General features: G+C 40.9%; 1 protein-coding gene across 5 annotated transcripts in view; it reads right to left on the reverse strand.

Moving 5' to 3' along the window:
- OPHN1 (oligophrenin 1) overlaps nucleotides 1-12,686 on the reverse strand; it is a 601,618-nt gene extending 588,932 nt beyond the window's left edge. For 3 of the 5 annotated variants that reach the window (XM_061178511.1, XM_061178510.1, XM_061178507.1), the window contains exons 1-2: nucleotides 12,407-12,686; nucleotides 11,664-11,821 (exon numbers count right to left, since the gene is read on the reverse strand). In XM_061178511.1, coding sequence (XP_061034494.1) covers nucleotides 11,664-11,817 — 154 coding nt within the window. In that variant the 5' untranslated portion in view covers nucleotides 11,818-11,821; nucleotides 12,407-12,686. Of the gene's footprint in view, nucleotides 1-11,663; nucleotides 11,822-11,962; nucleotides 12,213-12,406 lie in introns of those variants that run through there. The other 2 variants (XM_061178509.1, XM_061178508.1) reach the window with 2 other exon arrangements.
- Nucleotides 12,687-14,318: the final 1,632 nt, after the last annotated feature.

Genomic DNA, 14,318 nt, shown 5'->3' on the forward strand with positions numbered 1-14,318 from the left:
TTTTAAAAACCAAATCTTGATTTTTTTTTAAATTTTCTTTATTTTAAATAGAGAAAATAGATTTTCCTATTCTTTATTTCATTTAGTTCTACTCTAACTTTATCATTTCTTTCCTTCTATTTGCTTTGGGATTCGTTTGTTCTTTTTCTAGTTTCTTAATGTGGATGGTCAGCTTATTGAATTATGATCTTCTTTTCTAACGTAGGTGTTTAAAGCTATAAATTTTCCCCTAAGCACTGCTTTTGCTGCATCCCATCAGTTTTGGCACATTGTGTTTTCATTTTTATTCATTCCAAAGTATTTTCTAATTTCCCTTGTGATTTCTTCTTTGACCCACTGGTTACTTAGGAGTGTGATATTTAATTTCCACATATTTATGAACTGCCTAAATATCCTTCTGCTACTGATTTGTAATTTCATCCCACTGTGGCTACAGAACATAATTTGTATAAATAAATATATTCAGGCAAGTTTTGTGGCCTATCAGAGGGTCTGTCTTGGAAAATGTTCCATGTGCACTTAAGAAGAATGTGTATTCTGCTGTTGTGTGGAGTGTTCTACAGATGTCTGTAGAAGATCTACTTGGTTTATAGTGTTGTTCAATTCCTCTATTTACTCACTGAGCTCTGTCTAGTAGTTCTACCCATTATTGAAAGTACAGTATTGAAGTCTCCAACTATTACTGTTATATTACCTATTTCTCCCTTCAGTTCTATCCACTTTTGCTTCATGTATTTTGGGGCACTGTTGTTAGGTGTATATGTTTATAACTTGATATGTTGCTGATATATTGACAGTTTTACCATTATAAAATGTTTTTGTTTGCATGTCATAAAAATTTTGTCTTAAAATATATTTTGTCTGATGTTTATATAGCCATCCTAAGTCTCTTTGGTTACTATTTGCCTGGTATATTTTTCCATCCTTTTACTTTCAACCTATTTGTGTCTTTGAACACAAAATGTGGCTCTTAAAAGACAGCATATATTTCAATCAATTAATCCATTTTTGATCAATTTATCCACTTTGCCAATCTCTGCCTTTCTACTGAAGTGTGTATTCCATTTACATTTACTATTACTGATAAGATAGGATTTATGTCTGCCATTTACTTTGTTTTCTAGCTGTCATCTTTTCCCTCTATTTTTCCATTACTACCTTTTGTGTTAAATAGATATTGTCTAATGTACTGTTTTGATTCTCATGTTATTTCATTCACTATATATTTTTTAGTTATTTTCTTAGTGGCTGACCTCAAGATTAAAATTACAATATGGTTCAGATTAATTTTAACTTAACTTAGAAAGCATACAGAAACATTGTTACAATATAATTGCTTCCTCCACATCCTTTGTGCTGTATTGCATGCATATTGCATTTTTATATATCATAAGATCAACAGTTTTATAACTATTACACAACACAGCTGTCATTTAAACCAAATAGAGAAGAAATGAGTTACTAAAAAACAGACAGTTATAGTGTCTTTCATATATACCTATGTAGTTACATTTACTGGTGCAGATTTAAATTACCATACATCATTCTTTCATTTCATCCTGAAGGACTCTCATTAGTATTTCCTGTAAGGCAGTTCTGCTAGTGACCAATTCTCAGTTTTGTTTTGTTTTGTTTTAATTCTGAGACTGTCTTAATTCTCCCTTTTTTAAAAAAATATTTATTTATTTACTTATTTGGCTGCACCAGGTCTTAGCTGCGGCATGCGGGATCTTCCTTGCGCCATGTGGGATCTTTTGTAGTTGTGACATGTGGGATCTCTAGTTGCAGCATGTGGGATCTTTTCAGTTGTGGTATGCAGGAACTTTTAGTTGTGGCATGCGGGATCTTCAGTTGCAGCGTGCGGAATCTTTAGTTGCAGCATGCAGGATCTTTTAGTTGCAGCATGCAGGCTCTTAGCTGTGGGCATGCGGGATCTAGTTCCCTGACCAGGGATCGAACCCGGGCCCCCTGCATTGGGAGCATGGAGTCTTAACTGCTGAACCACCAGGGAAGTCCCTCCCTTGTTTTAAAAGAATAGTTTTGATGAATAAAGAATTCTTGATTGACATTATTTTTCTTTCAGCACTTTGAATATGTCAGTCCACTGCCTTCCAGTCTCCATGGTTTCTGATGGGAAATCAGCTCTTAATCCTATTGAGGGTTCTGTTCACCTGATGAGTTGTTTTTCTCTTCCTTCTTTCAAGATTCTCTCTTTGTCTTTGGTTTTCATCAGTTTGACTATAATGTATCTAGGTATGGATCTTCTTCAGTTTATCCTACTTGGAGTTTTTTGAGCTTCTTGGATCTGGAGATTAGTGTTGCACATCAAATTGGGGGAGTTTTGGCCATTATTTCTTCAAATATTCTATCTGCTTTTTTCTATCTTCTCCTTCTGGGACTCTCATTATGCATATGTTGATACACTTGATGGTGTCACACAATTTCTGGGATTCTGGTCATTTTTCTTCATTTTTTATCTTTCTTTTGCTTAGATTGGATAATCCCAGACTGGATTATCTTCAAGTTCTATGACTCTTCTGCTAGCTCAAATCTGCTGTTGAACCTCTCTAATGGATTTTTCATTTTAGTTATTTTATTTTTCAACTCTAGAATTTCTATCTGGCTCTTCTTTATAATTTTTAGCTTCTTATATTGTCTCTTTGGTGAAACATTGTTCTCAGGCTTTCCTTGTCTCTTTGGTGAAATATTGTTCTCAGGCTTTCCTTTAAATCTTTAGACATGGTTTCCTTTAGTTCTTTGAATATATTTATATTAGCTGATTTAATTTTTTGTCTAAATTTCAACATTTAGGCTCCATCAGGGACAGTTTCTACTGACAGCTTTTTTCTTGTGTATGAACCATACTTTTCTGTTTCTTTGCATATCTGATCATTTTTTGTAGAAAATGGGACATTTTAGACAATGTAATGTGGTACTTCTAGAAATCAGATTCCCCCAGGTTCTGTTGTTATTGTTGTTTTTGTCATTGTTTTTGTTGCTGTTTGTTTATCATATTTCTTGGACGAATTCTGTAATGTCTGTATTCCTTGTAGTGTGTGGCCCCTAAAGTCTCTGCTTGGTTAGTTTAGTAGCCAGCTGGTAACTGTTCAGAGATCTCCTTAAATGTCTTGAACCATTAAGTCTTCCACTTTTTTCTGAGGGGTTCTGTGTGCATGTTGGGTCATTTCTTCAACACTCAGCCAAGCAGTTTATAACTCTGCCTCAAGTTCAGCCATAGGAGAGAAACTGGGGCCCTCTCAGGTATTTTCTAGGCACATGCACAGCCCTGGGCATGCACATGGCCTTCTAGATCTGCTAGAATATGTCAGAGCTTTTCAAAGCCCCCAGTAGACATCTCATTCCCCTTTTATGTTTTTGGCCAGGCTTTTGCTTGCCCTGACTGGTCTCAGTTAGTCTAAATCACCTGTGATGTTAAACACCTCGGGGTCAGAACTTTTCCCACTGAGCTAACTCTAAATCAGATGAAGTAATGAGAAGCTGTGTGAATGGGGCTTTCCTAGGTAGCTTTGAGACAGGTTAGATAGTGACAAGACTATAGGTCTGTGAGTTTTTGAGGAACTACAAACCCATTCTTCTCCCTCAGATGCTAAAGGCTACTGGTTTCCACAGCTACTATGGTTACGGGGCTGTGGGTTTTCAAGGCTACCACAAAGCTCTGGAGAAGGGAATGGGAGGCAGGGTAAGTTAAAATGTCACAAAACCTGCTGTTACAAAGGTTCAACATGTTTCCATCAATAAACATTCTTCAGATTGTTGCAAGCCTTTTGGTTAATTTACAGAGTTCTGAAAAAGTTGATTTTGACAATTTTTGCCAGTGTCCTTTTTGCTTTTATGGAGGAGCTGATTTTATGAGGTCTTTAATTTACCATTCGCTCCAAGTACAATCCTAAAGAAATCTTGCCCCAGTGTGGCTGAGAATTTGCCCACAATGAACACATTCCTGTGGAAGCAGAAGTTGAAAAAAGCACCAGGAAAAGTCTTTTTAAAAGATAAGCAAAAAGTTGCCAGTTGTTGCCTCTAGTGTGAAGAACTGGGGAACTGGGACACAGGAGGAGGACCTTTTGAATTTTGTACCATGTTCATGTGTTACTTACTCAAAAAACGTTTTTAGTATACTTATAAAAGAAGAAGGAGGGGAGTTCCCTGATGGCCTAGTGGTTAGATTCTGGGCTTTCACTGCTGTGGCCTGGGTTCAGTCCCTGATTGGGGAACTGAGATCCCGCAAGCCGCACAGCACAGCCAAAGACCCCAGGAGATATACTACACCCTATTTCTGACAAACTCTCCATTCACTTAAAGAATCTTGCTCATTATCAGGGCCATTAACTACCACAGTAGTAAAACAGATAGCTTTGACTTAGGAACTCTTCCTTCTCAGTTTATTTTTTTTTCCTATGGACAGTTGCATCCTCACAGTCTAGCTCATTTTTCCCCCCACAAAGACCCACTTTATAACATGTGATAGAATATATATCATATCCTGAACTTCTTCATAGCTCTTCTCACAACTGTAATTAAATTATTTAAGTGGGTAATCAGATGTTTAACGTACGCTCCAAGAGGGCAGAGTCCATATAAGCCTTATTCACCATTATATCTCCAGTTGCCCAGTTGTCTGACACATAGTGGGTGCTTCGTAAATCCTTGTTGAATTAAAATTAATTATTTTTACATCATGTAAGGCTTTAGCACTTGATGCAAGCTCAATAACGTATCATGAGGGCCCTCCACCCCACTAGAAAAAAAATCAGCTCAGGATTTCCAGGATACTCTCCTGGAAAAGCATGTATCTTTCCAGATCATCGTGGGCTTTTAGGAAATTTCTACAGTTACTGATTAGAGAAGCAGGTGCCAGATTAAACAGAAGTTTTGGGTTATGCTTTTAAAAAATGATGCTATAAAAATGAAGCTGAAAAGTAATTTTCCTTCATAATTCTTAACTCTGAAAAACTTTTCTTAATAAGAAGATCAAGCCATAATCTTCCCTACCTTAACCCTATACCATTCACCATCCATAAAAAAAAAAAAAGAAAGAAACCTACCAGCTTCTCGTAAATGGTCACACTGAAAGGCTGGCTTGGTTCACTTTTCCGCCCTAGTCCCCACAGCACTCCAGTCCAGCTACTGTGGAATCTGGTCTTCTGAGGATCTTCTATGAATATGGTAATATTGCCTCCACCAAATTCCATTTGACACTGCTTCATATCTACTAACAGCAGTACCATACGACATACTCATTACATTGATCTGAGCGACTCTACAGAATATCTAAAATACAGTCTTCCCTCATTATGTGTGGGGAACTGGTTCCAGGACCCCTGCGGATACCAAACTCCACAAATATTCAAGTCCCTTATATAAAATGGTGTAGTATTTGCATATAACCTACCCACATCCTCCTATTACTTATAGTACCTAATATAATGTAAATGCTATGTAAACAGTTGCTAGCATGTGGTAAATCAATTTTTGCTTTGGGAACTTTCTGGAATTTTCGATCCCCCATTGGTTAAATCCAGAGATGCAGAACCTGCAGATACAGAGAGCTGATTGCAACTTCATGTCCTCCAAGTCACTGATTAACTATCACCAGGATGATGACAGGATATCTGCTGACTGAGAATGTATATTATATCACCAACTCCTCCCTGCACACCATAGCACTACACTCGGTCCAAAGGGATTAAAAGCTTTGGTCTCCCTCACTATAGGGCTATTCAGGACAGAACTGAAGGGCACCAGGTTGGCACCTCTCAAGAAGCATTCACCAAGCAGATAATCAAATAGGCTAGCATGATTCAAGTCATCTACTCACACTGGACATATCAGTTGGATTTTCCCTTTGCCCGCTCTCCCAGAGTAAAGATGAACTGGCTCCAAAGTTTACGATGGAATCAATTTAGGTTGCTTGACTATTTGTGCAAGACAGTGGCAGCCCAGAAAACAGAATGAGAAAGCCAGGAGGAACCCTAAAGCTCACTAACCAAACTTCTAATTTTAGAAATGGGAAAACTTAGGTTTGCAAAACTAAAGACTTACTCAGAGTCATACAGCTAGGAAGTGGCACAGTTGGAACTAGTACCCAGGTTCCCTGTGTGCAAAGCTAGAGATGGCTCCACTAAGTATATTCAATATCAAATTTGCCTCAAAGATGGAATTGACCCATCCTTTCAGGAAAGCAATTACTTACCAAATAGGTGCTCCGGTTGCCAAAGCAAGAGCTGAAAAGGTACCCTAAAAAGTAACCTTAACGTAAACATCTAAAACTCTTGTCTTTAAAAGTATAGAATGTAAGAAAGTGACATTTTTGCATTCTTTTAAGACAGAAGTTTTCATTAGTCCAAGACAGCCTGTGTATTTGTGGTTGTGCATGTGTATGTGTGGGCTTAATGATAAAATTCCTTTTTTCTGGCATCTGTTTTATACATATAAACATACATACATATAAAGTATGTTATCCTTGGTTTTTGAAAGGCTATTTTAAAATTTTGTTTAAATTTTTATATTTAATTAATGCTGTCAATATACTAATATAATGTAAAAATTTATGTAGGTATAAATTAAGATCCTATAATGAGGTTACTCATTCCTTTCCCAAATGGTTAAACTACAATATGCATGAAAAAAAATCATGGAATGTTAGATCTGAAAGTGGGCTTATAGATCCCCTACCCACCCTCACCTTTGGGCTCCTCACCAAGGGCCCCAGCAAATGACTTACCAAGGTCACAGACCCCATTAGTAGCAGAACCATCACCATACCCATCGTGTCTAGGGTTTTTTCCCACTATACCATCATTCTGCCTCTGTTCATTTGCAGCATCTAGTGTGCTTCCCTAGAGAAATCTCTGTCTGGAGACTATCACCTTCCATTTTCCTAGCCCATTAGAATCCAAGACTGTTAGAAGTAGATCATCTAGCTCAGGAGTTGCAACCTGATTGAATCCAGGCTGTAAATATATTTCATTTAGCTATCACATTTTTAAAGAAAGCGAAGGCTTTTTTACATGGGATGAGGCTGCTGTATTTTACCCCAATCACTCCAGCCCTATTAACCCACTTCCAATAGCTTCATGCTTTTCTGTTTTCTCCTTGGCCACTGACAGCATTTGGGCCTGCAAACCCTGAATCCAGAACAGGCATAAGTAGCAGCACACCAGAGTAAAATTGGTTGATGGAAAATGTGAAATATGGCATTATGTTTTAGCAATAACTATATTCACTGTCTTACCAATAAAAAAATCCATTTAGGTTAACTACTCATATCAGAGGTCTGCAAACTACAACCAATGAATCAAACCCAGCCCACAGCCATTTCTGTATGCCCCTGCCCCAGATGAGCTGAGAATGGTTTTTATATTTATAAACAGTTGAAAAATTCAAAGGAAGAACAATATTTTTGTGACGTGAAAATTATGTGAAATTCACTTTTCAATGTCAATAAATAAAGTTTTATTAGAACACAGCCACTCTCATTTCATGTACGTATTACCTATGGCTGCTTTCTCACAACAACGGCACTTAAGTAATTGCCACAGAGACTGAATGGCCCTCAAAGCCTAAAATATTGCCCTTTACAGAAGAGGTCTGCTGACCCCTGAGCTATATCAAAGAAAATTTAAAGTCCCTAATAAACTGCTAAAAAGTCACAAATATTTGTTTAGAATTGGAACATCTTACACATCACTCTCAGATGAATCTTCCTAAAACACAGCTCAGACCATGTCTCTCTCCTACCAAAAATGTTTTTAATACTCCCGGCCTGTAAAGAAAAGTCTGAAGTACTTAACAGGTCCTGCACAGTCAAGACCTCAACCTTCCATTCCAACCTTATCTCCCAAACTTCTCTTCCTGCACCATATATCCCAGATGACTTGAATTATTTGCTATCCTTTTACATTCTCTATGTCATTCCTACTACATGAAATGCCCTGTCCTGAATACAGTTCAATGCAGTAAAATAAGCAGGGCTTTTAGAGTCAGGTCTGGGCTCTAATTCACTCTTGCCCTTATCAGTTGAGAAAGTTACTTAACGCCTCTGAACTTCAGTTTTCTCATATATAAAGTGGGAATAATAATCCTTGCCTCATAAGGCTCTTACAAGATTTCAATTCCTGGCATATAGGAACAACTAAACAAGTGATAAGTGTTATTAATTCTGTCCAATTACAATGCTACTTCCTCCTTTGCTTTTCTTTGTCCTTCCACAGGGAAATGACCTCTCCCTCTAATGTCGCATACCATGGTGTCCACCTGTCTCACTCTATGGCTCTGATCCTTATCTACTACCTTATATGATGGTGATCTCTACATATATCTTACCTCCCCTACTAGTCTGGGACCTCCCCTACTAGTCTGGGACCTCCTTGAGGGCAGGATCCCATCTGTGACTTACTCTGTCACATCTGTGACAGCCCTGAGAACAATGGCTTGAATTTAGTATGTGCATGAGTATTTATGGAATGAATGATATGTGTTCACTGAACTATATAACATTTATTAGGTGTATCATGTTGTGTTGGGATATAAGCAGAGGCTATATCACTTGTTCTAAATAATACCTAGCCTAAGTGCGTAGAAAATATTCAAACAACACCAGGGACCAAAGCTGCCTATATAAAAACAAAGAGTATACAGAAGAGTGTGCAGTATATTCACCTTTCAGAGTGCCAGTGTTTTTATTTTTCACTGGCTTAAGTTATAATCACCATTTTGTACTCCAACAATTATGAATAGATCACATTTAAGGGGGGGAGGGAATGAATCACTTTCCCAAGGAAGACATATTGAATATCATTCATAACATCAGTTACCTCTGAGCACAGATCTAAGAAAATCTAAATATCCAAACAGGACCTATATTTAATAAATTAATCATCATACACAGTTGTGACTAAAACCTTATCTAGAGCTCTGTACAAAATCAGACACAAGCAGGAAATCAAGTTCCAACTAGCTTAACAACTTTAACAAAAACTGCAGCTGGTTTTTGTGGCATGATGCACTAGGTTTCACTGGTTCCTAGAAACACTAGCCAGTTGATTTGATGGTCAATTTAATAAGTTAAATAAAAAGGTGCCAATAATTCTTCTTTACTTTTAATGCCAGACTCCAAATGACAAAATGAATCCACACACATGTATACAAAATTAATTGCTGAGACACACCAATGTAGGGAATGACATTTTCCAACAAGATGACAGCAAAAAGTATGTTTCCAACTACTTCTGCTTATGTATTTCCCTTTAGAAATCTACCGAAAAGTACACATTCACCAGCAGATATATTATTAACCTGAAGATGTATTATCAACAACTTACAATATTTAGCCGTTTCCATTTACAAAATACTTTCATAATCCATTAACTCCTTTGAGCCTCAAAGCAACCCTGTGAGGTGCGTATAATTACCCCCATTTTATATATGAAGTAAATGATTTGTGCCTTCTTATCCCAAAATGGTGAAGCCAAGATTGTAGCCCAGGTCTTCTAAATCCACTTCTAGTGCTCTCTCTTCCTTTTTCCTCCACACAAAGCAAAAGTATACCTTTGTTTTGCATCTACCTCACATACTCTCAAAATGTCGCCCAGCTAGCCCAGTGTGAGGAAACAGAGTGGGAGTATAAACATTACTGTGGTCAAGACAGTGGGAAACATCCCGCCTTTGCCTCTAGCTAATCACATTTTTAGAATCATGCAACTTAAAGGAAAGAAATGGAGTGTGGGTTAGCTGCTGGGTTTTACTTCCTAACTGTCCTATTTTTGGCTTTCTATGTATACTCAGAAAGGGAAAACCACCATAAATATCAAGAAGCCCCCTGAACCAAAATAACTCTTGGATCTTTTGCCCATATGCAAAGGTTTAAGCCTGCATAATTGTTGACTCTTACCACGTTTAATCTCAGAAAAGGAAAGAATAAAAACCGCAACTTGCCCCTCGCTTAGAAAACTTTTGCCCTTCCTCAAACATTTTATTGAACTGTTTATTTTCTCTTAAGAATCCTAATCTCTCTGATATTCCTCAGCTGCTCATTTTTTAGCACAAACACTTTCAGCTTACCCTACACTTCACAAAGCCAGTCCCTTCCAGGGGCTTAGATGAGCTTCATTTGACTATGAATACTGCACCAAGCAGTTTACTGAAACAAGTAAATAAAAAGAAAATCCAAACATTCCCCCTTTTCCTTTCAGGAACCCCCACCTTTCTAACTACTTTTGTGGCACAACCTGCATATCTTTAACCTCTCAATGAACTCTATTAAGTGGCAACACACCCCAAAGCCTGGCCTAAAGTTTCTAAGGATCAGCATTTCAAATACCCCATCTTTCAGGTGCTGCCAAGAGTTTACTCTTGTTCAGACTGCAATAAGACAAACCATTATATGATCGAATTCAGTCAAACAACCAGCAGGAACTTGGAAAACTTCTATTCTGACCAAAGTAGGCAGACAACATATGCAGGGAAAGCACAGACTCCAAGGGGCAAATCAGGAGAGCTGCACAACAAACACCCCTGCGCTGCGGCTCCCAAGCCTTTCTCTCTGCTCTTGGTTGGCTGCATTTGCCTTAAGGTCCCCACGCTGGACCAGACACAGTATTTGTGGGATAAATCCACTCAGAAAAAAGTTATAGGCATACAGAATATATTTGCCAGTGACTTTGACTTTATTTTTCATAATCATCTTTCAACCAAGAAGAGAAAAAATGAATTATATCCACCCATTCACTAACCTCCATTCTTCTGGGTATATACTTTGGCACAATGGATTGGTTTGCCTGCACTCTTGTTGGGGATGTTTATTATTCTTTCTCCTACTCCAAGCCTTCTGCCAACTAGCAGAAATAAAAACTCCATACACAGTGGGGAAGCAGGGGAGGGTCCCACAGCTGTTAACCGTGACCACTGGGAAAGCCAAGCTAGGTGAGGTTCCTTCAGCCAGATGACTCCCAACCTGAGCTCTCTACTATGTTCCCAGGGGGCCGGGTTCCTCCTGCCAGGGACTAGGCAGGTCTTTGTTCCACCCTCGAGAATTCAGTGGCATGTGAGGTCATTTAATAATTCTGAACTTACACCGACCTTGACCAGAACCATAACTCAGTAACTTAAAGAAAAAAAATCACTGGGGCAAAGGTGTTTTCCTTAGAAAATAACTTGCCATCTGAAATTTTTTTACTGCCCCCATACTTACCTATAGCAACCAGAGGCCAGGCAGGAACAAAACCCTGACTCAAGCTGCTGGCCTGAATTCCCAATTCTTTAGGAGGTCCTAGGGCAGTTCCTCAGTCAGCTTGGATGTCCCTTTGCCTCATACATGGGTAGAAACATGTCTGACAGTACAAGCAGACTGTCCCTTCGGAACAACAGTCTGACAAGAAAGGATAGTTGCAGAACAAGACGGTCCCTGGGACAGCTACAGATCCTGTCTTATAAAGCCAAGGACACTAAAGGGAAAAGCCCCAATTCTAGTTGCAGCCACCACCTTCCACTTCTACTGACCCCACTCCAAAGTGTCCGGAAACCCATTCGCCTCAGACACCTGGGCTGGGAATCACCCTAAATCCCCCCTTTCCCCGTGGTGTGGAAGAGCTCAAAGGCCAGAGCCACCGACTGGAGGAAACTGCTCATCGAAGCCTTCCACTTACTTCTCATTGCGCTGATAAGCGCGTTGCCGTCTTTGATCACGTCTTTGATGAATTTATTGGTCCTCTCCAGTTCCTGCTCATAACACTTGAGCCTCTCGCGGAAATCAGGGCTGTCCAGGTAGCAGTCGCTGAACTCCAGCGGGGGGTGCCCCATGGTTCTGATGGCGGGGATTGGAAGGAGAGAGGAAAGACACAAAGACCAAGAGCATCAGTGGCACAGCACAGGGAGAAGATGGGGTGCGCAGAGTGCAGGACCCGCTCAGGAATTTGTAGCCTCCCTCCCTTTGGAGGACAGGTACCTGTTCAGATGAGATTCCTGGGGACAGCTGGCTGGTCTGTACCGGAAACGGGCGGCCTGGCGATTGCTTCAGGTGACTGGGAGGGCTAACTAACGCAGTCGGATCCCGGCGGGGTGCTGCCTAGCAAGCAGCTGGCCCCCTAGTCATCGCCCCCCTGACAGGCGACAGAAACTGCAGCTCAGCTCTCCTCCGGAGACCGGCCGGATCCTTCCCGAGCAATTGCAAACGTGACACTTCAGCCCGCCCAGGGTGTGGGCGGGGGTGAGCGCCGGGGGTGGGAGGTGCCTCTCCTTGCTCCCAGCTGCGGAGCCAGCTGAAGATTTCCTTTGCCGAACTCCGCGGGCAACCCTAATTGCACTGTCCCCTCCCCCTTCTTAAAGCCAGCGCCTTCGCCCTGCCCCGGTGAAGCCCTCGTACCGAGCCTGGGGACTCGGGTTCCTTTACCTGTATCTTACTTGCACCCTAGGGTCTCGTTACCAGAGTCCTCCGTCTCCCAAAATTCTTCCTGGTCCAAGGGAGCCGGCCTGCTGTCCTGTTAAGCTCCGGAAGGGTTAAGCCGGGACGGCAATGAAACGTAGCCTTCCTCCAAAGACGCCCAAGCGGGAAGAGGAGGGCAACAGCGCGACGCACAATAGCTGCAGTAGCCCGACACTTCCCTACGGAAACTGGGGAGCAGTCAGCGCCCTAGACTCCAGCTGGAAAGCGTGGCGGCCTGGGAGATGTAGTCTTTCCGTTTCACGCCCGGTGACTCCTCCCTGCGATCTCCCCACCACCCCGCCAGGGCGGTGGCTCTCGCCGAAAGGCATTCCCAGCCCGCCCCAGCTGGGGCCGGCCCAGCATCAAGGGGCAGGTGCACCGCACTAGAGTCTACCTGGAAAGCTTCCAAAACTGGAGCGAGCAAGAACCCGGGAGGGATCGATTGTGGGAGGCTCTCTCTCACTTCTCATTGTTTGGCTGGATTGTTTGTGGTTTTTCCTTCCTCTCTTTCCAGACTCCCTCTGACCAACCCACTTCTTTTCCTCTTCCCTTTCCCATTTCTACGGGTCCTAGAGCTCTAATTCCCATGGGCCTTCTACCTGAAGGGTTGACTCCTGCCCTTGGATCTCCATGTTAAGCTCAGAACCTCCTGCCAGAGAAAGGGAGGCCATAACTAGGAGTTCATTTTTCCCTGAATAGGACCTCAAAGCGTGGTTTTTGTGATCCAACTCATCTCATTGGCTGTTGATTAAAGCACATGATTTTCCATATGTAAGTGAAAAAGCTATGAAGAGGATGTTATAAATTGTCTTGCAGCTTCCCTGAGAGGCCTCTTGTCCATTGTCTATTGTAGGAGAACTGGGGCTACTTTTACAGGTAGATGCCTTGAGATTAAGAGTAGCTAGCGGCTGGGAAATAGTGTGTACACGGGCAAAAAGATTCATTTTAATTTTGGAGAAGTGTTTAGATTACATTGCCCTGTGAAGAAAGCCAAGAAAAGCCAGAACTGAAGGGGATTGGAAACAGAGTAATAATGGCTACCCCACCTGTGTTAGTATCCTATTGCTGCTGTAACAAATTACCACAACCTTGATGACTTGAAATAGCACAAATGTATTATCTTACAGTGCTGGAAGTCAGAAATTAAAAATAGACCTCTGTAGGCCAAAATCAAGATGTCAGAAGGGCTGTGTTCCTTTCTGGAAGCTCTAGGGGAGAACCGATTTCCCTGCCTTTTCCAGCTTCAGGAAGTTGTCCACATCCCCTGGCTCATAGCCCCCTTCCTCCATCTTCAAAGCCAGCAATGGCCTATCAAGTCTCTCTCCCACTGCATCACTTTGACACTGACTCTCCTGCCTCCCTCTTTCTCTTATAACGACCCACCGAATAACCCAAGATAATCTTCCCCATCTCAAGATCCTTAACTTATATCTTCAAAGTCCTTCTGTCATGTAAGATAACAGAGTCACAGGTTCTAGGGATTAGGACATGGACAACTATGGGAGTAACATTCTTTACCTTCCACACACTCTATAATCCCATAACCCACCTCACTATTCCTCAAAACAATCTTATCAGGTTATTATTATTATTATTATACCCATTTAAAGATGAGATAGCTGAGTTGAAGAGAGGTTAAGTGACTTGCCCGAGGATACACAGCTAGTTTGAACTTGAGCCAACCCTGCTCTTAACCACTACACTATATCACAGTAATGGTCAAGAGTCCAATGAGGAGACACTCTCTGAGCATTAATAGGCAGCCACATACCAGGAAAGGATTTTATTTCCTACTCTTTTATCTTTAAGAGAAAATGTCCATTTTCTTTATAAACACCAATGCAGGTACTAAGGGAAGATGCCCAATGAATGGGTACAT

This window comes from Eubalaena glacialis, chromosome X (assembly GCF_028564815.1).
Source record: "Eubalaena glacialis isolate mEubGla1 chromosome X, mEubGla1.1.hap2.+ XY, whole genome shotgun sequence".
Classification (NCBI taxonomy): Eukaryota; Metazoa; Chordata; class Mammalia; order Artiodactyla; family Balaenidae; genus Eubalaena; species Eubalaena glacialis.